We start from the raw sequence: 22,672 nt of genomic DNA, 5'->3' as shown, positions 1-22,672 counted from the left end.
TCATGTTGAAAGCTGCAACTTTTTTTGTCACAGGGCAAAGAGCTCATCTCAAAATGCGAATCTTGCAGTAACAACTTCCTAATGCGCTTGTGTACCAAGAACTCCTCAGCTTACAAAGATGTTTGGTGTTGAAATATGGCAGAATAACATCCTAAAATAGAAATATTCAATAAAAGGAGAATAAATGTTTTCATTATAGAAATCCAGGATTGAGCAAACTTATCAACATCTTCTGTTCCAGGAATTGGCAAACTGTTTTCTGTTTTTATCTGCCAGATAGTGAATATTTTATGCTTCGTGGACCATGTGGTCTCTATCACAGTTACTCAGCTCTGCCATTATGGTACAAAAGCAGCCATAGAAATATATAAACCAATGGGCATGACTGTGTTCCAAAAAAATTTTATTTACAAACCTAGGCAGTGGGTGGGATTTGACCTTGGGCCATAATTTGCCAATCTCTGTTCTAATCGGTTACAGAGAAAAACATCTAGGCATCATTTATCTTTCCAGTCCATGCTCCATCTTATTACGGTTACTACTTTGTAAGATGATGTTTATGATGCACCAGCAACGAGGTATGTACTTAAAGTTAGTCTTATTTCTTTTATTGTTAAGAATGAATTTGTATGCATTCATCCACTTACCTTTGTGAGGAACCAGACACACAGTGAGGAGTGAAACAATTGCTCCTCTTAAGAGGCATACCCAATGAATAATAAGGCCTTTGCCAGGGTAAACATTGAGCACTATGAGCACATTACAACGATCCCTAGGCTTCTCCAAGTTTGAGGAGGTGCAGACCTACCAAGAGTTTGGGGGCAGGAAATAGCATGAACAAAGACCAAGAAGTCATGGGGAGCATATTGGGTTTGGGAAACTGGGTTAAAGTATCACCTTTTGGCTTGAGGGTGTGACTTGACACAGATGTATAAGATGGCAGGGAGTATCAGGAAATGAAGTTGGATGTGAAGAGAGGCCAAATCGTGACTGGATTTGTATGTCATGCTGAGTTCAAACTTGTTTGGGATGGCATGAGGAGAAGAAAATGGTTATCCTGCCAACCTATTCATATACTTTACATACAACTACCTGCCATTTCCTCAGACACTAACAGCAAGGAACCATTTATAGGATAGCAAGTCAGAGCCAGCTGTGAGTACCACCTACACCTGAGAGCGATAACAACACTGCTAACCATGAGAATAAAACATAGTGCATCTACATTGCAGAAAACAAATTCCTTCCAATATGCTATGTGCTGTTGAGTGACATAACTTATAAATAATATGTACTTTTCTCTTAAAGTAAATTTCAGAATAGAACCAATAGCATAATTTGTAACTAAATATCCAAATAATTGACACAGTTCATGAGATGTATAACACTATACCCAGTGCCATTATATCTGGAAAATCACAAAATCCTCTAGCCTTGAAATCGTGTAGCTATATTTAACCCACATGTTCCTAAAGTCGATAGGTCCTTTTGGCATTTGTAAGTTGTTTTATGCTGCTAATAAGACTGATTCACAGTACACTAATGGAGGCTTTAAGGAATCAATAGGAATGTAAAATATTATAAGTAAAACAATGTGCTCTAGCCTCTTCTTCATTCCCACCCACACCTGCACACACAAGGAGAAAAGTTATAGCCAAATAAAAATTATATGACAAAAATTAACGTTTTAGAATAATAGTAATATCATCAGTCTTAGGTTCATTGATGTGACATCTGATTGGATAGTTGTATTATTATTTCTTCTCTTGCTGATAAAAAACTTTTGTGAGGGGCCGGCCCAGTGGCGCAGCGGTTAAGTTTGCACGTTCTGCTTCAGCAGCCTGAGGTTCGCCAGTTCGTATCCCGGGTGAGGACATGGCACCACTTGGCAAGCCATGCTGTGGTAGGCGTCCCACATATAAAAAGTAGAGGAAGATAGGCACGGATATTAGCTCAGGGCCAGCCTTCCTCAGCAAAAAGAGTAGGATTGGCAGCAGATGTAATCTCAGGGCTAATCTTCCTCAAAGGAAAAAAAAAATTTGTGAGTCTACAGATTTGTAAACTATATGGTTATTTTCCTAAGACTTCAAAATATTAGCTGCTATGATTGTCTTACCAGGTCTTGGTTAAATGTCACTTTCGCCAGGAAGCTTTCCCTGACTTCCCAGTGTTGATTGGTGCCCTCCTTTGCCTGTCTGTGGCCCCCTGAACTTCCACTGTCACAGCAGTCAGCGTGGTACTGGGCTACCCATCTGCTTTCTAGGCTGTTGGCTCCTCAATGATAGCTCCATGTCTTTCTCATTTACCGTTATATCCCACTTCCTCGCCCATAAAAGACCCTCAATAATGACTTGTCAGATGAATAAATAAAATTTGGGGGGGCGACTAAGTCAGTGCTCTATTTTTCTATTACAATATTTTGTTCATTTCAAATGTCTGTTTCCTCCTTTCAGGCTTGGCGGACCCTCCAACAGATCCTCCAACCAGTGGGACAGAATCTGCCCTGGGCACCCAACCTTCTCCCGCCAGCAGCACGTCACCCACAAGTGAGAATGTTTTCACACTAGTTTACTTTCTATGAGCTATTAATCCTTTAACCAAGTAAACTGATTTAAAAAATTTAGTATATTGTATGATTCATGCCCTTTTCTAATCTGTGACATTTTAGATACACACATTAAGAACTATTCTCATGGTTCCAAGAGTTAATACAGCTTCCAAAGCCCTTCACTTGAAGTCCTGGCAATATCAGGGTCAATAAATAATCAGTGAGAAATTTAAATTCTGTATTTATTATTAAATAGGTTAATAAATTGACAGTCCTCATCCACAGCTGTGTTCTCAGTGGGGTGTTTAAGAAATTGATTGTAAATGGGGATCCTGTGGACCAGAGTAGGTAGATAGTTTTAAATTAAAATTTGTTCTGGTTCAAATTAATTTTGACAAAGTTGACTGGCAGAGACTGTGAATTCAGCCTCGCAGTGGCATGATTAGTAATGGAGGTCAGGCTGGGTCAGTGTTACTATGGCAAAAGGATGGCAGCGACTTTCAGAAGTTGGCATTGATGCAAACAAATCATAAATTCCCATGTCCATAGCTTTTGTGTTTAACAAAGAACCATGGGGACTTTCTCTAATACAAAAAAAATGTGTATTCTAGAAGTATAGTTTTCATTTCTTATTTAATTAAACTTACCAATTTTAGCTCAAAATAAGAACTGAAAATGGAATAAAACAAAACAAAAGCAGTCAGTAGGAATGAACAATTCCTTCAGCCCCTAGCCTTTGGCACATAGCCTGCAGTCACTGTCACAAGTTGATACCTCTCAGAAAATGAAGCAAGTGGCAGAGTGAGAAATGCCTGCAAATCCCCTGTCAGAAGTTTTACATCCATCTGATTTTTCCCGGTTCTTAAGCTTTTGTAATTTTATCTTTTTTTAAGCTGCTTTTTCCTCCACTTCTAACTTGTCATTCAGCAGTAAACTATAGTAGATAATGAGATTCTTTATTCAACATATATTTGCATATTCAAAAATAATACCTAAAATCTCCATAGTACTTTGTGTACTAGTTATCTATTACTGCATAACAAATTGCCCCAAAACTTAGCAACTTATTAAACATATATTGTCTCCCATGGTTCCTAGGGGTCAGAAATCCCAGCGCAGCTTCGCCGGGTGGTGTGGCTCAGGTTCTTTCATGAGGTTGTAGTCAAGGTGTTGACTGGGGCTTCAGTCATCTGTTCCTCACCATATGGGCCCCTCCATAAGGCTGCTCACAATATTGCAGCTGCTTCCACCTAGACCAAGTAATTCAAGAAATAAGGTAAGCAAGACAAAAGCCACATTGCCTTTTTATGAATGGTGTGTCTCCAAAATTACACACCATTGATTTTGCTTTATTCTCTCTGTTAGAAGTGAGTCACTAAGCCCAGCTCATACTCAAGAGGAGGAGAAGTAGCCTCCACTTCTTGAAAGGATGAGTAGCAAAGAATTTGTGAACACTTCACAACTACTGTATCCTGTCACTTAAAAAATATTTTCACATAAAATTCAATGTGGTTTAATCTTCATTATTATGAGAGGTAGACAGAGCAGGCGTTACCATTCCCATTTTCCAGAGGAGGACACTGAGATGCTGAGAGCTTAAATGATCACACAACTACTAAGTGACAAAGTTAGTGTTCACACCAAAGTCTTCTGACTCTAAATCTAGTCCTCACCACATTCGATACCGTGTTTTCTCCAACTTATCTAAACACTCCATGAGGACAGACAGCATATTTGTTTTGCCTCCTAGCACATGCCTAGCACAGAGTAGGCAAGCAAAAAACATTAGTTGAATAAATGAATGAGTGAAAGAATTAATGAGGGGCCGGCCCGGTGGTGCAGCGGTTAAGTTTGCATGTTCTGCTTCTCTGTGGCCCAGGATTCACCGGTTCAGATCCTGGGTGCGGACATGGCACCACTCAGCAAGCCATGCTGTGGCAGGCGTCCCACATACCATGTAAAGGAAGAAGGGCACAGATGTTAGCTCAGGGCCAGTCTTCCTCAGCAAAAAGAGGAGGATTCGCAGCAGATGTTAGCTCAGGGCTAATCTTCCTCAAAAAAGAAAAAAGAGAGACAATTAATGAGAATAATATTCCTTCAGTAGACATCATTTAACTGACTCCATGTTGTTAAAAAAAAAAAAAAGATAATTTGCCCTGCCTTCCAAAAGGTTGCAGCGTAATTGGAGACAGATGCCATGCACACGTGAAAATGATAATTCGAAATCGTAGGGTGAAAGGTGCTGCATCTTATAGAATTAAAACACTCAGGGAGAGGGACAGACCAGTGAGTCGGAAGCTTTGAGTACGGAAAGGTCTCTATGGGTTATGGAGTCAGATGTTACGTAAGAGAGATGAAACAAGCTGATCCCTGAAGGGTGTGTTGTCTTTATTTGACTCACTTGAGAGCTTGAAAAACATTCTAAAAGAGCACAAAGTGAGCTGTTGCACACTGGCAAAGATGTTCACAGGAATTGGAGAAAATATGAGTAGATAAGGTTGGGTCAGAGCGGTGGGATTGGGTAGCAGAGAAGCGGGGATGAAACTTGGAAAATGCAGAAGAAAGACAGCCTCAAGCTCCAGCCTAAGGATTCTAAATGTTATCCCTTAGGAAATGGGGCAGGGACCCCATAGAGCATTTTTTTAGAAAGGAACTGCCATAATTCATTCACCAAATATTTATTGGTTATTTATCATGTACCAGGTGCTCTTCCAGGTGCTGAGAACACAATAGAGAAGGAAAGAGAAAAATGATCATGCCTCATGACATATACACTCTGCCCATTGAAAGCAGACATGAATTTCTTCTAGCTGAGTTCTCTATGGGGTTAGTTGACATACATTAAATGTTTCTATCAGACCAAACACCACTCTTATTTCTGTGAGAAATTCAAGGAGAGGAAAAGAACAGTTGTTACCCTCAAGGAGCCTAGAATCTAATATAGGTCTAGTATTAGAGAAAGAGAGGACAATCAGATAAACATATTTGCTAAGAAGTAGAAAAATGCTACCTGATCTATTGTCTCACTAAGGTGGTAGAGTTGGGACATTTCTGGAGAATCAAAAGACCGCCTTAAAATGAGGTCCCACCGCATTGGACCTCAGGACTGTTTTAGATCAGTGGTTCTCACCAGGATAATCCTGCCCCTTTCCTCCTGGGGACATTCGGCAGTGTCTGGGGATACTTCGGGTTGCTGCAATGGGAAGGGCCGGTGCTACTAGCATCTAGTATCTAGAGGCCAAGGAAGCTGCTAAACGTTATGCAGCATAGGACAGGACAGTCTCCAGAACAAAGAATTATCTGGTCCAAAATGTGAAGAGTGCCAGGACTAAGAAACCCTGTTTTAGATCAAGACTCAGGCATAGTTAAGAGTAGCTATTTCTCACTTTACAAAATCTGGACCTCTGTCCAGATAGTAACAATAGATTATGCTTGGATCAATTTTCAGTCTGATTTTCCTATGTCAAAAAAAATGTTAAATCAATGGCTGATTATATCTAAAAAACTTACCTTCTTAGAATAATCACTGAATTACTACTGAAAAATCCATATTTTGTCCTGGCATTCTGGAAAGTAATTGTCAAATCTCATGATGACTGGCTTCCTCAGAAGCTGGTAGGATTCTTTTAAGAAAGGAAGCAAGATGGGACATGTCATGAAAACCAACTTCAAAAGGCTATGGTTTCCTTCCAAATTCTAAGGTGTAATGAGCTATATAATTCAGCCATAATTATTAAGCTACATCTCTTCCTGCAAACCTCTAATTCATATTTTTTTCCTCAATAAAAGGATATTTTTTAAACAAATGTAGAAGATAATGCAAACAGTATTCTCTAACTGAAGGAGGAGAACCTTATAACTCATAACAAACTGCAGGAGTTACCCAGGGAAGCCCAGCTCAAGTCAGCCTGAACTAATTGGTGTTTGCCGAGTCCCAGAACCGTCCTTGGAAAGGACACAAGACTGACAAGCTAAGTGGTGAGATGAGACAAGCCCACTTGGAAAAATCAGAGACATCTGACAAATCTAGGGTGGGGCTATACTGGCATAACTCAAGGGCTTCCATTGCCCTAAGGAACAGGAGTGCCCTGTGCCTTCTAACTCACTGGCTAGGAATTGGCTGTAGGTTATGTAGCCTAAAAGAGCAGGCCTCAGAAATGCCAGCCCCAATCGTGGCAATCATCTGAGACATCCATCCATTCAACAAATAAACACTGTGCACCTACAATGCGCCAGGAATGTTTGTGGTGCTGGGATATAGTGATGAACAAGACAAGCAGGCAGGGCCCCAGTATCACAGAGCCTATGATCCAGCAGGACCCACTTGCATAGCTTCCATTTCATTGTCCACCAGGCCGCAGACCCTTTAGCTCTGTCTCCAATTTTTATGTCTGTGCATGACCTTCGGACCTGATGACACTGATTTTGATATTTAGCCATCTCTAAAAACTTAGCTAGTCCTCACGGTCCAGATCTTTCTACTCCTGGACACTTTGAGGAAAATACCAGGCCCAGTCTGACTCTAAACATTGGCTAGCTCCCCAGGTAAGCACATCTGATCCTTGGCGAGTCGGGGATCAGACACTAAGGGGTGTACACTGAAAGAAGTAGCTGCCCAGGGGATACAAGAAAACTACTAATATGTGAGGGAGCATATCAGAGAGGCCAGCCCTGGTGGTCTAGTGGATAAGATTCGTTGCTATATCTGTGGGGGCCTGGGTTCATTCTTGGTCTGGGAGCTACACCACCTGTCTGTTGGTTGTCATACTGTGGCGGCTGTGTGTTGCTGTGATGCTGAAAGCTATGCCATGGCTATGTCAAAAGCCAGCATGGTCAACCATGGTAGACAGATTTCAGCAGAGTTTCCAGACAGAGTAGGAAGAAAGACCTGACCACCCACTTCCAAAAAATTGGCCATGGAAACCCTGAGAATAGCAGTGGAGCCTTGTCTGTTAGAGCACTGGAAGGTGAGAAGATGGCACAAAAAGACCGAGCAGGGGTCCACTCTGCTGTGCACAGGGTCACTGGGAGTCGAATCAACTCAATGGCACTAACAAAAAAATATCAGAAATAAGTGGGAGATCAACCTGGAAAATATGCCATTGGATCAGATTATAAAATACAAATCACATGGGGAAGTGTTTCGGAAAATCAGTTGTAGGTCTGGATATTGGGTTCTAAAGTTAAGAGGGGAATCTCAGAGAGAGTCTGCAAGGCAGTGAGAAGACCATGATTTGTCATGACAGCAACTTCTGACACTTTCACTAGTTAAGCCACGCCCATCTTAAAAGTGTCAGAACAGCTCCATTGCTGTCTGACAGCTTCTGCATTTATCCTATGAATCCAGGCACCAAAGAGTAAAAGGAAGTGAGTGCTGGAGGAAGAAGGGGTGGAATCGGGGAAGAATGTAGGCCATCAACCACATTTAAACACATCTGAGTCAGCCTCACCATGGCCCGATGTCAGGGTGCTCTCCCTTGAATCTTAGTAACTTCCAGTCGTTGCATCTTCCTCACCGCCATTCCACCTGGGGCACACATGCAGGGTGTTAAAGAATTTCTCATTTTTTCTATACCTGTCACCCATGAGTCAAGGGGAGCCTTCCCGATGACTGGTTTACCGTGGGTATTCATTTATTCAGTGTTCCCCCTTTGGGGTGAAATACATCTGGGGAAAAGCTTTTGGATGACTTCTTTCTCAGTTCATTGCATAATCATTGAGTGTCTACAAATGCTTCACAGGATGTATGATGAGCTCTGTCCTGCTTACTGTCATCTTCCCCCAGGGGAGTCCTGAAAATGCTTTCTAGACGAGTCATCCTGCAGTTCCTGCTGCCTTTAGCCATTCTGTAAGCACGAGCTCCCCAAACAATCGGCCTCCCACAGGAAAACACAGTCTTGTGGGCAGAGATTAGGACCTCACACCACTTGTCTCATTTATGCTGGCATGGAGGTCAGTATCCACCTTGTCCCGATGTCAGGGTTCATGAGGCCGACTCAAATGTCTTTAGATGTAATTGATGGCCTATATTCTTTTAAGTGCAGTTCTCCGGTTAATGTCCCTATGGTTTTAAAGGCTCTTTGTGTTGTAGGTGAGTTGATGGAGTACAATTACACATTTGTTGAGGAGACTAGGCGTCTCTACCAAGAGACGCTATGTCAACAGACTGGAAGGTCAAGTGCAAATATTACTATTTGAGAAAATAAGTTAAATTTTCAGGTACAATTTTAGATAAGAACAAGGAAACCTCTTGGATAATTGAGCTTGACCATCCAGATCATTCAGGCAGCAGCAGCCTGAACTTACAAATAACTTTTACCTTTGTATTTCGTTAAACAAATAAGCTGGACTGGGTAGGTAGGCAAAAAAAAAAAAAGCAATTTTCCTTTTCTCATCATTCTCTGTTCAAATGAGCTCTATTGAATAATTTCTTTCTAACTTCTGAATGAAATTGCGGCAGATTCCTTGGCTTTTTTGGTGATTTCATATAATAAATGCTGTCTGGCCTCTTTCGGCCGCAAGAACAGACTCATGTCAATAATTTAAAAGGCTTGTGAGATGTAATGTCAAAACTTGCAAAAGTTCAGTCCTGAACTTCTCGCCCTCCTCACCATCAAGCCTGGGTCCACCTCAGCTGTGGAAACCTGGATGTGACGTTATGTTTTATGCCTGTGGTCGGGTGGAGGAGAGACGTGGAAGACGTCCTTGTGATTTCCTGGCTCCGTCCTCTCCCTCACTCCTGGTTGTCAGCTTGGACCTCTCTTTAGGGGTCACAGGTGGGGAAAAGAGGGGAGGTGAAGAAAGACCTTCCTTGTCGGGCTGGCTGTAATCTGATTTAGGTGCCCTCTGTATGGGGAGAATAAAAATTGCCGTCTTGACTTCGTGGGGCACTTTGGCAGATTTCTCAGAAATACGTGACTGGCCTCTGGCTGCTCTCCCCTTGGTGCAGCCCACGCCTCCCCTCCCTTCTTCTGCTTACTCTCTCGCTGCCTCTGGACGTCCGTTCTACTTGGAGGTTTCTTTGTTCCTCTAGGAATTCTTTCTGGGTGAGACTTCTTTGCATGGCATCATGTTTTGTCTGGGAAAACATGCACGTTGGCCTCCTGTTTGGGGTAAGTGCTCCTCTTCCCCAGGATCTTTCTCTTTGCTATGTCCATTCAGTACTGCTAGCCAAGCACAGGATCCCAATGTAGCCTTTTCAGGCTGAGTCAGGCACTGGTCCCCTTTGTGCTAAACTCCGGGACACACAAGTCAAGAGCTCTGAACGATTCTCTTAAAACTACACTTCACTTGGGCTAAGGTGAGGGTGCAGAATCTTCCTCCTCTCTCCCATGAGAGTGAGCCTGACACCAAGAACCCTGACAACTCTCTCCAAAGAAACCCTCACCCAAGCTGCTTCCGCCTCCTTACATAGCCTTGAGGTTGGGTGATGGACCAGAGCTGACAGAGCCCACTCCTCTCTGATGTCACATGCCCTTCATAGGTGGTCTGGAACTTTGCATTAGAAGTGAAGATGACTTGCCCTGTAATACCATTTTTAGCCTTTGAGACCTCATCTGAATGGAGGAATAAGGAGTTCATTTGAAAATTCTGTTCTGCAGTATCCATTAAAATGCAGCTTTTAAAATAAATTCAGTGACACCGAAAAGGAAATCAAGAAAAGAATTCCATTTACAGTAGCATCAAAAAGAGTAAAACATTTAGGAATAAATTTAACCAGGGAAGTGAAAGATCCATACACTGAAAACTGTAAAACATTAGTGCAAGAAATTGAAGAAGATAGAAATAAATGGAAAGATATCACATGTTCATGGACTGGAATAGCTAATATTGTTAAGATGTCCATACTACCCAAAACGATATACAGATTCAATGCAATCTCTATCAAAATTCTAGCGGCATTTTTCACAAAAATAGAAAATACAATCCTAAATTCATATGGAACCCTAAGAGACACCAAATAGCCAAAGCAGTCTTGAAAAAGAAGAACAGAGTTGGCAACATCACACTTCCTGATTGCAAATTATATTATAAAGCTATAGTAATCAAAACAGCATGATATTGGCATAAAAATAGACACATAGAACAATGGAACAGAATAGAATGCCCATAAATAAACCCAAGGATATACAATCAACTAATTTTCAATAAGGGCACCAAGAATACCCAATAAGGAATGATAGTCTCTTCAGTAAATGGTACTGGGAAAGTGGATATCCACATGCGAAAGAATGAAATTGTGCCCTTATCTTACACCATACACAAAAATCAACTCAAATTAGATTAAAGACTTAAACATAGACCTGAAACCGTAAAACTCCTAGAAGAAAACATAGGGAAAAAAGCTCCTTGACATTGACCTTGGCAATACTTTTTTGGATATGACACCAAAGCTCAGGAAACAAAAGCAAAAATAAGCAAGCATATTACATCAAACTAAAAAACTTCTGCACAACAAAGGAAACAATCAGCAAAATGAAAAGGCAAGCTACAGATTGGGACAAAATATTTGCAAACTATCTATCTGATGAGAAATTAAAATTCTAAATATATAAGGAACTCATTCAACAGCATAGCAAGACAATGAACAGCCTGATTAAAAAACAGGCAAAGACGTGGTCAGCCCTTCGCTCCCAAGAAAGGGAAGCCAAGCATCATCACCTCTGTCCAAATCTTGCTTGCGGTGACTGACTCCCACAGAAGTCATCAGGACATGAGACACCGTAAACAGCTTTCCAAAGGCGTGAAATCAGGGAATTCTCCGTATGAAAGATGACATGAGTGGAGCCATATTAAAATAGAGCCACAGCAGCCACTTCAGAAGAATTGCCATTCACGTCTTGTTTTCTTTATCTTCCGAACTGAACCAAATTGCCAAGATTCCAAGAAGTCAGCAAGGACAAGAATATCCTGTCTGTAAGGACTGATGAAACTGCACGTTGCTGATGACCGAATCTCAACCAATCAAGGAAGTATAAGTCTAGCCTTTTGCCTGATGACAGAAGCTCAAGCCAATCTATGAAGTACAAACCTAGCCTTACCTCATCCAGCACCAGTGAACTCTTCTTTAATACAGCTCACCTCATCCTCCCCTTTCCCATAAAACCCTAAGCTCCTTTCTTGTCCATAAACCGAAATCAGGTCACTATTTGGGTTTCTACCTGAATCTGTGCTCCCTGAATTGTAATTCTTTGATCTCAAATAAACGCTTTGCCTCTTAAAAACAAAAAAAAAATAGGCAAAGAAACTGAACAGATATTTTTCCAAAGTTAGCCTGGAAGGCCATATGTTCTATCTAATCTATTATATCCCCACTACACTACTCTCCCCCTCTCTCACTTCACTTCACCAAAATTGGCCTCCTTGCTGTTCCTCCAACATGCCAGGGTTGCTCCCATCTCAGGACCTTTTCAAATTATTCTACCTAGAAAAATTTTTCCCCGATTTCCACATGGCTCAACCCCTCATCTTCTCCCAATCTTTGTTCAAATGTCACCATCTCAATGAGGCTTTCTATGACCACCACATTTAAAACTGCAGCCCCCTCTATCTCACTTCCCATCCCCTTTCCCTGCTTTATTTTTCTCCATAGCAGCTTTCAACATCCTGTATAACTTTCTTGTCTGGCTTCACCCCAAAAGAAAGTAAATCCTTGAAGGCAGGGATTTTGGTCTGCTTTGTCTACTGATGTGTCTTCATCATCTAGAAAAGTGATAACACATGGCTAAGAGTAAGTATTGATAACTCAATAAATATTTTTTGGGTGAAGGATATTTTTTTAAAAGTACGAAGGAAGAAGAGATTAACAAAGGAAGAGTTAAGAAAAAGATACCTAGTGAGGGCTTGCAGGCTGGGTAGTCTTATGACAGGAAGCTGAGAGGTGAGGATTGGCTATAACAGGCCTTCTCTCCTGGGAGGTTGTGTGCAAGGGACCATGACGGAGCTCTTGCAGGCTGAGCCCTGGTTTTGATGGTGCATATTGCCTCAAGGTTAGCTACACTTTATAGGGCTACCAGAGAACAAATATAGTCTTTGGTGTCAGACAGGCTTGGGTTCAACTCTTATCTCTGTCACCTACTAGTTCTATAACCAGGGCCAAGTCATTTGATCTCTTTAATACTGTTTCCTTATCTTAAAAAACAGGAGTAATATTATCAAGTTGATATGGTTATTATGAGTATCAAATGTGAAAATGCATAAAAAGCAGCCATAAAGCTAAGACCCACAACATCCAGTCTGAGAAAGAATGCCGTGATCAAAAGAAGAGTCCAGCAAACAAAATTAATCTCAAAATAAATCAGTACCTTTACTTATATTTTTTAATTCCTTGAAGGAGGAAGCAATGACCAAATTAATATTTCTTTCTTTCTTTCTTTCTTTCTTTCTTTCTTTCTTTCTTTTTTTGTGAGGAAGACAGGCCTTGAGCTACCATCTGTTGCCAATCTCCCTCTTTATGCTTGAGGGAGATTGTCCCTGAGCTAAAATCTGTTGCCAGTTTTCCTCTTTTTGCTTGAGGAAGATTGTCACTGGGCTATCATCTGCGTCAATCTTTCTCTATTTTATGTGGGATGCCACCACAGTGTGGTTTGCTGAGTGGTGCTAGGTCCGTGCCTGGGATCCGAACCTGCAAACCCCAGGCTGCTGAGGTGGAGCGCAAGAACTTAACCACTACACCACTGGGCCAGCCCCTCGATATTTCTTTTTCTGTTACCATTTTATCCTTTATCCTCTACTTATCTCACATCACAACTTCTCACCTGATCTCTTTTATTTGGCACATAGTAGGGTCATATTAAATGATCCTTAAAACTTTAATTGTTTGGAGAATATTTCAATATTTCCCCAAAATTAACACACCATGGGACATCTAGCACCTCTCTGCCTTTCCCTTCTCCAGCAGTGAGAGAGAAAGTCACTGGGCGGATGGCAGAAGTCCAGGCTAAGAGATTCAGTTCCACTTCATAATGTCATGAGGAGCTGACCAGAATTAGCTCTTACAGAACATTTTTCTGTCTCCTCCATTCAAGTCAGAACTGACTAGAGCTGTCTTCTGACTTAATTGAATAACATAAAGGGGTAATTTCTAATTTCAGTGAAGAAAATTTTTAAAGGTTGAAACAGAAATGGGCCAGGAAGCTTTCAGAACTTCTCATCTAACCTCATGGCAGTGTATGAATTAACATAAGCAAGGCATTTTGTACAAGGTAGTGTTTTCTTCTTCTTTCCTGGAAACAAGGGTCGTTATGATGTATCTCTGGACACGTGCATGGTTTAATAACAATAAACATCCAAACTGAAGAAGAAATAAACAACCAGCACACAAAGCCAGCAGCTCTCGATCAGTGGGTTTGGCATGTTACTTGCCTACATGGTCTATTGTGACATAGAACCAACTCTTGAAGGTTGGCGAGGCTTTGCTGTGCTGTGAATGTAAACTTAACCTTGAAGCAGAAAAGACAGAAAGCAAGCTGTCTTATTTACATGCTGAAATACGTGATCAATTTTTTAAGGACTTGGCTAAGAAAAATATAAATGCAATTCTTTTAAAATGCTCTACTCGATGTCAAGGTACAGTCAAGCATGTCCTCTTATAGTTACAGAATCTCCAGGTCAGGCTCTAGGAATGGCTTTCTTTTAAAAGCAAAACAAAACAAAAAAACCCCTGAGAATAAGCAGTGTTGTTGCCAGCAGCATGCCACAGCTTGATCACTGTCTTGCTGTTGCTAAGGCCATGGATGTGCACTGTGACAGGGAATGCCCTGTGGTCTCAAACTCAGCTCAGTTCAACACACAGAACAAACACTCCCTGAGGGCTTGTAAAGGCCCAGTCCTGGAACAGACAGGTACCACACACTACTGTTACTAAACCATGGCATGTGGGACCACCCACAGGGCCTTTGCACTTGCTGTGTCTTCTGCCTGAAAGCTCACACTGCCCTTTGCCTGCCCCCATTCTCCCACTACATTCCTCAAGAAGCTTTCCTGGGACTCTGACTAGGCTATTCCCTATTCCATGTGTTCTTATATCTGGATTGGTTTATGTGGTTCTCTGGTTGATGTCCATATCCTCCATGAACTTAAACTCCGGGAGAGTTGATCATTTTATCCCCAATGCCGAGAACAATGCCTGGAAGACAGAGAGGCCCAACTGCTGGATAAATAAATGAAATAATGTAGGCAGGGAGTAGCAAGAGATGACAATGTGGAGATTGTTAGAGGTTAGGGTCATGGAAGGCCAAGGGCCTTAACCTTGAACCATGATGTAAAGCCAAGAGGAGTGAGTGGGGTTTTATCTAGGGAACTAGATAGTTCTCTAAATGGCTTCAGCTCTGACTTCTGCTTGATGAAGTTCCTATAGTAAAGGAATCATTCTTTCAATAACCTATGCAATCTGCTGCAGACCCTCAGGCCAAGGCCCAAACAAAATTCAGCTGGAGACCAATAAGGCTGGTAGGACCTTCTGCTCCCTCAGGATAGTGACGGGGTGTCATTGATCCCGTTGTTCCTAAAAGGTTAGTGGCACATATTCAGCCCTCAACAAACTCCACAGGCCTGCCCATGAGAGGAAGCGTAGAGGAGCACTCATCTGATCCAGGCCAGAGGCACAGGGACGTGAAGACCAAGGCAGCACATGCGCCTGACCTGGTGTTCCTTCTCCCACGTGTGGGGTCTGCAAACAACACACATTGGATGGAATCAAATGAATAAATGAATCCTGCAGTAAGCAATGATTTATGTCACATCATTCTCTGACCTCTAGAAAACAACGTTTAATCAGTTATTTTAATACAAATGAAATTCCCATCAAGTTATCATGCTTCACCAGGATTCTGGTGATTCCTGCCAGAATTACATCCCATGGAGCTAATACCAGTGCCAGCGCCCAGTGTGGGTGATCAGACTGGGTAGGGAAAACGTCTGCTGCTTTTAAGTAAGAGGTATTTTAAAAAGTGGCTGGTGGTTGCTCCTTAGACTGAGATTTCTAGGTGATGGTAGTGTAGCTTACAAATAAATACAAAGTTCTCTGCTGATTGCTTCCTGGTTCTTTTGCTTCATCATCGTTATCACCATTGTTATCATATCACTGCTGTTAAAACCAGTCCTTTCTGCTTTCACTTACTAAGTCACTCAGTGAATACTGTGGAGGCCAACTCTCAAAATGAGAGGAAGAGGGGGGAGGGAAGAAGTAAGAATGAAGGAAGAAAGGAAGGAAGGAAGAAAGGAAGGAAGGAATCTTGTCCATGGGAGGAGAGTTAAGAGATTGCTGGCTGACAATGAAAGCCTCACTTTCTCCTGCATGAGAAATGAGTCCCAGAGCAAAGGGACTATTCTTTTCATCCTTCTGAGAATCATTTAAAACATAGATAGAATCTTTCTTCTTTTTCCCCTCCTCTTCTCGCTTCCTCCTTCAGCTTTTCTTCCTCTATCCATCAGGAGGAGCACGTCATATCTCTCAGTATCTCAAGTATTCACTGATTACTCATGACTAGTTGTTTATTTTCTTCTATGTATTTTTTACCTTGCTTTGTTTCGCAAAGAATATGAGGTAACTTAAAAAAATGCACAATAATACAGAATCTTAAAAATAGATAGCTGAAGAAATTGCTGCAGACAGGGACAAAGATAAAACCATTTCAATGAGAAAAATAAAATTCATATTCACTCTGTGATCCATAGGTTCATAAAATTATAACGAACCATTTGCCCAAGAGAAGCGTAGCTACTCTTGATGCAGAGACTTCCTGGACCCTGCTCTAGAGGGCGTGGTGGAGCACAGCCCAGCGACGTTCCCACAGGCTGACTTCTCCCAGCAGCCCTGCTTAGACTGCCCACCAGGCTGGACCAGTGGGACAATGCCAGTGCTCAGTGCTCTAAGAGCATTCTGCGATGACCAGGAATGTGATCCCCATACTCAGTTTGAGGCAATCTGGGCTTAATCTACAAATGCTGCATATATCCTTCAGGCAGTCCTTTTGTGCATTTTTTTCTATCACTAGAGTCTTTGATGAATGGTGGGAGGCAGTGAGCTAGAAGTTAATTACTGCGCAAAAATCTGAACTACTAGTAGCTCAGTGAGGTGAAAGAGGAGGAGGATTGTAGGTGACTCTGCCAGCGGAAATGACTACCGTGTCATAAAACTAATACCTCAGCCAGCTGCCACTCTCTTCACCCCTGACAATGAGCCCTTTTCTGATGCAGCCTTTCAGAATGTAGTTCTTGAGTGTAGTTCTTGGTTACCTCAAGCCAATCTCCTAGAATGACCAAGGCAAATGGCGCAATTGTAGAACTCCTTAGGAGATGCAAATCACCCATTGCTAGAATATGCTTGTATTTCAGCACTTGAACTAAACTGCAGATGACCTATTTTATAGCTTCTAAGATTCCTTTTCTAGCACTTACCTCATGCCAGGCACTCTTCTAAGTACTTTGTATGTATGACTCTCAATCTTCACAATCACCCTACTGGAAAAGTACTGTTATTTTACAAGTGAGGAATTTGAGGAAGAGAGAAAGGTCAATAGACTTTCCCAAGATCATACATCTAATTTCAGACTAAGCCAAGACTCAACCCAGAGAGTCTGGCTCTGGAGTCAATGCCTTTAATAGCTGAGCTCTACTGCTTTTTCAAATCTTCGAGTGGTTTATAAATCTGTCTCCTAGACTCTGCATGTGGGTTGATGGGTCTAATGCAATGGCTTCCTAGTAGTCAACCGCTATATGGAAATCTGTCTTCTTGGCAGCGTTTGACTCCACTGACCCAGCATCTGGCACACAGTGCTCACCAGCAAGTAATTGCTGAATTGGACTGACTTGCTCTGCTTCTGGAAACCCTCAGCCCCTTGGCTTCTCTAACACCATGTATCCCTGGCTTTCTTCCTGCCTCTCTGGTTCCTCCTTTTCAATCTCCTTTTCTTCTGTCAGGCTCTTATACGTGAGAATTCCTCATTGTTCCTTCTAGATCCACTTCTCTTCTCCCTAGACCCACACTCTTTGGTACTCTCGGTTACTCCAATTATTGTCTACATGTTATGTCTCCCAAATTTGTTTTTTCATCCAGTTTCACTCTTAAGATTCAAACTCAGATAGTCAACCCTCTGCTGGAATTGAAGGTCTCCTATGCACTCAAAACCAATCTGTCCAAAATTTGAATCATCCTTGTGCCTCTGACCACTTCCAAACTGCTTCTCCTCTGTTTATTTTCTCAGTTAATGATACTACGATCCAAAAAGTTGCCCAAGCAGAAAACCAGGACTTATTTTGACTTCCCTTTCTTCCTTATTTCCTTCATCTAATCATTCACTAAGCTTTGTTGAGTTCACATTTTAATCTTGTCCACTTTTCTTCATCCCACAGTCTTCATTGTATAGCCTAGGCCCCCACTGACCTACCCTTGAGTTGCAGCATCTTGTAAGGACCTGTTGAATGTCATTTCCTCCATGGGGTCTTTGGAATAAGCTCCTTCTTACTCCTCTGTCCTCATCCCTTTACTTTGCACAGAGCACAGCATTCTGAATGATTTCAATTCTCTCCCACCTCTTCTGTTCACACTGCTTGAACGTTCTTCTCCTTGCTTCTGCTCTTCCTTCCTCCCACTCCCAACTTGTCTTACTAATTCCTATCATCCTTCAGGCCTAGTTGCCATGTAACTTCCTCTGGAAGACTTTCCCTGAGCTCCCATGTCTTGGTTATGTTTCCCTCCTCTAGAATCCCACAGTCCACTGTGCTTTCTCTACAATAGCACTTGGCATCTGGTACAATTATGTTTTTACTGTTCGTAAAGGAAGGGAAACTAACTGTATTAAAAACAAACTGCAAAATTTCATTTTGGTCATTTACACCTGACATAGTACAAGTTCATTTATCCTTACAGAAAGAGCCAATGGGAGGTCAACCAAGCCAGTGGCTGGGTGCTCTGTTCCACAGGTTCAAGAACCCAGGCTGGTGGTAGTTCTGTCACCTTTAAGTCGTGACTTCTAAGTTGCCCTGCATCATAATATCTGGATAGTACGTGAGGGAAGGATCACACGTGGGAGGTTTTATAAACCAGGCCTTAAAATGACAACCATCACCCCCACTCACATTCCCTTCACTGGAACTCAGTATGTAGCCACATACTTACCTTCACAGGAGGTTAGGAAATATAGTTTGTGCCAGAAGGTAGAGGACTGGGTTTAGTGATCAGCCAGTAGTCTGCCACACTGATCTTTGTTCTCACTAAACTGTATAATCCGTGAAGGCAGGGTTGAAGTTTCTCTTTCTCTTCACTTCATCCACAATTCTAGTACACACTGGACATTGAATAAGTATTTGTTGTATAAATGAAGCTGTGCATAACCTGTCTTTAAAACATTTTTTCTGCCCATCCTGATGCTGGCTTCCCATTTTAGTTCCTCACAGCATCATCTGAGGCAGCCACTAACACATCTCCTTGTATCTGACTGTATTCATGGACCTGGGTGTGGTATGTCTTTGGTATTCACTGGTAGGCTTCATTGCAAAACAATTCCTGTTGATCATCTCTGAATGTGAACTTTTTCTGCACCAGTCTCAGCCTATCAATAACCAATGTTGTGGTTGAACTAGCCCTTGTGATTCTTATTATCATTGCAAGATGCCCTTCAATAGTAACTGTAAGGAAACTTTGAAAAAAATAAAGGTTTATTACTTACAGGACCTGGAAATTACACAGCACACCGGGGGCTGCACAGCAAGGTTACAAGTAGAGAGAAAGAGAGCGTGCACAGGCCTGGGGTTCAGCTTTTATTGGGGCTGAGAGTGGGAGCCTAGAGTTTTGCAGTCTCACTCTTTATTGGTGAATTTAAAGCGTGAAAATGGGAATTTAAAGTACAAGAAGAGGAAAAAACAAGTGGTCCAAATGGTCAGTTGTTGAAATCAACCAAGATCTCCACAACAAAGGAGGTTCAGTGCAGGGAGGAGGCCTGGTTCTTTATCTAGTCCTGTGCCTGGCAATGTGTTTAATTGAGATAGCCATCGTTGAAGTAGATGCCTTGACAATCAAAGCTTAAGTCAGGCACTTACATTACCAAAAATTTTAAAAAACACCAGGGCTTACACTACAGAACTATTTAAAGATGTATAAATCACAGTGCTAATTTATTTATTTATCCTATACATATATTTTTCCGAGGTTTGATTACTCATGTTTATTAAGGGATGCTCCTTCCCAAAATTGGGGTGCTTGGGAAACTGGGGCATTGTTCACTACTAAAGCTTGAGGGTAAATGAACATATTAGCTGTCATACTATAAAGATATTGTTGAGAATATTGTACCTATTATACAGTATTCTTTTTATAAATATTGGGGAGAAATTTCTTTTTAATCGCAATAAAAAGAAAAGCTGTGTTTCTCTTGGAAATTGACTGTTTTTATCTTGTGATGGCCATCAATGGCATAACATACTCCTTATTTCTTTGCTTTGTTACTAGAAAGTTCTGACCAAATAAGGGGACCACATCTGCTAAAAGTACACAACATCATAAAAAGCATTTTGTGTACCATCCTCGTTCACATTTCAACAGAACTCAACATACTTTTTCTAATTATATTTTTCTTGCCCTTGTTGTCACTTTCTATCCACTTTTTTTTGTTTTCTTGCATTGCATATTTATGTAAGTCACCTTAAATATATTTTTGGAACAAAGGGGAAATACCCATAAATAAAATATATCAAAATTTTGCTTTCCCAAGAGACATAAACATGTTTTCAGTGGACTGTGATTGGATATTTTTCTTCTTCCATCTACCTTGCTTCATCCCCAGAGATATTTTCAAATGAATATGAACTAGTCTTTCATTTGGGTGAGGGGAAGAGAGAGAAGAAGAGAATGGGAAATGATGGATTATAAAGCTGGAGATTATTTTGAAAGCTAAAAATTGAAATAAATATGAATAAATATATATAATCTGAAAATATTATACACAATTGTGAAAATTCATTACAAGATAAGTTCTTTGAGGGTGTCTTCACTGTTTGCTTCATGTAGAATAGAGTCTGGCATGCAGTAGATACTAAAATAATGGATTTTGAAAATATGACTATAACACACTTGGAGTTAGGAGAACTGGGTTAATATCAAATAAATGATGTTGAATATTGGGTATGTAACCACAAGCTTATACCTTTTGGACTCAGTTTCATAATTTATTAAATGAAACCATTAGACTATGTGTTCGCTAAGATTCTTTCCAACTCTAATACTCCATCCTCTGCATGCCACCCTTGTTAATTGTAGTGACATAGTTAAACATGTGAATGCAAATACCTAGAACAATGTGAGAATTTTGTTTTCAAAATAGGGTCTCCAGCTGCATCTTCAATAGCCCTTGTAGATGAGAGTACGTCAACTCCAAACGCCACCCCACAAAGTGAGTATAGCAAGGTTGTCCTTATATGACTTAAAAGAGACAACACACTCACAGATTTTACTACAGTTACAATAATTTTAAGGTTTGGGGAAAAGGCTATTTTTTTCATTTGATGTTGATATTTTGGTTTTGAGTTACTCTGTAGTAATTTGTAATCTGGTGACTATACATTGATTTTACAATCACTGTAATCTTAAAAATAAGGGCTGGTGATTCGTTATTATACTCTATCTTTCAATTGTCATGGGATTTTAAGGTAATATGAAAGTAATCTTCACAATACTCCCAGGGATCTGAGTTAGTGACAGAATAGAAAAAAAAGCAAATCAGTGGCAAGTTGGCATTAAATATAAACTCTGGAGCTTTTGCTCGGTATGCCAGCTAGTGTTTCTGCATAGGAAAGCGTACTTTCAATTTTACATTTCCCCAAAGTCATATAGGCTAAAAATTCAGCACATCAAAGTAAAGCTAAATTACAGCCTTATAGAAAGGTTGGATTCTGAAGAATTTGTCTTTCAGCCAGCGACTCCAACGTGACTGCCCAAGGCTTCAACTACTCCTGGACCTCCAGCGGGAAGGACACCAAAAACCGTGAGCACAACTGTGAGTCCCTTAGAGTCCTCAGGGCCTCATTTATTCAGCCAATACATATATCGAGCAAGTACTATGTGCTTTGTTCACAATCGTATTAACAAATACTTACAAAGCATCTACCATATTGAAAGCATTGTTATAGTTGCTGGAGCTACATCTGTGAACAAAGCAGATTTAAGTTCCAAATTCTGGTGGAAGAGAGACAGACAAATGGTCATAAGTGATAATCATAGAAAAACTAAAGCAGTGAAGGGAAACTGTGAGAATCAAAGGTGAGGGTGGGTTGCCTTTTTAAATAAGTGATCTTGAAAGGTCTTACCAAGGAAGGTGACATCTGAGTAAAAATATAACTAATGGAGATGAAAGAGTGAACTATGAATATAACTGGGGAAAAGAGCAAACTAGCCAGAATATGCATATCACTAATAAAAATGAAAAGAAGGGGCCCAATGTGAGGCACAGAAATGGGTTGTTACTTTTAATCTGGCCCACCAGCAGCAGCATCGCTGCTGTTGCTCTAGCAGGTCCTGACAGGGTCTAAAGAGGAAATATACTGCCTCTCAGAGGTGTAAAACAAAGGTCAGTGTGGTGGGAAGAGGCAAGGGATGCGGCTGAAGCAGAGAAGAGAAGATCCAGGATGCCACAGGTGCAGAACTCTGAACGTAACCACGAGGCCCTTGCTATGAAGAGTAAATGTGTGCATCTCTTTTGGAAAACATTTAAGTTGTACTTTGAAAACTTCTAAATGTCTTTTATACCCACTGGCTCCATCCTCTCATGGCTAGGAACTTGTCCATAGGGAATAAATCAAAGAGAGAAAAGGAACGTGTGTAATATTGCTCTTTGTAGCATTGTTTATTGATTTTCTCTCTTTTGTGGACCTCAGGTTCACACATTTGGATTAATCGTAATCTTTCATTCATGACACACTTTTATCATTAGTCTGTGCATAGCCCTCTATAATTCAATTTAACATATTTCTTTTAAGAAATACATTAAAAATATAATAGACACCTGTGAACTCAGTGCCCAAATACAAGAACTGACAAGGCAGTATCAGAAGAGAGAGCACAAAAAGAGACCCACAAATAAGTGGAATCCGGATGTATGTCAAAGGTGGCTTGGCAGATTACTGTGAAAA

The 22,672-nt window shown here is 41.1% G+C and overlaps 1 protein-coding gene across 6 annotated transcripts in view; it reads left to right on the top strand.

The window, feature by feature from the left end:
- The window catches only part of CD96 (CD96 molecule), an 86,885-nt gene that overhangs the window by 51,453 nt on the left and 12,760 nt on the right, over window positions 1-22,672 (top strand). For 4 of the 6 annotated variants that reach the window (XM_014732900.3, XM_014732898.3, XM_070242842.1 and 1 more), the window contains 3 exons: window positions 2,454-2,546; window positions 20,869-20,937; window positions 21,457-21,540. In XM_014732900.3, the coding sequence (XP_014588386.1) occupies window positions 2,454-2,546; window positions 20,869-20,937; window positions 21,457-21,540 (246 nt within the window). Of the gene's footprint in view, window positions 1-2,453; window positions 2,547-3,646; window positions 3,825-20,868; window positions 20,938-21,456; window positions 21,541-22,672 lie in introns of all 6 variants that reach the window. The other 2 variants (XR_011428851.1, XR_011428850.1) reach the window with 1 other exon arrangement.

Source organism: Equus caballus, chromosome 19 (genome assembly GCF_041296265.1).
Source record: "Equus caballus isolate H_3958 breed thoroughbred chromosome 19, TB-T2T, whole genome shotgun sequence".
NCBI lineage: Eukaryota > Metazoa > Chordata > Mammalia > Perissodactyla > Equidae > Equus > Equus caballus.
Note: the sequence above shows the minus strand (reverse complement) of the source record. Positions and strands in the feature narration are given on the sequence as shown.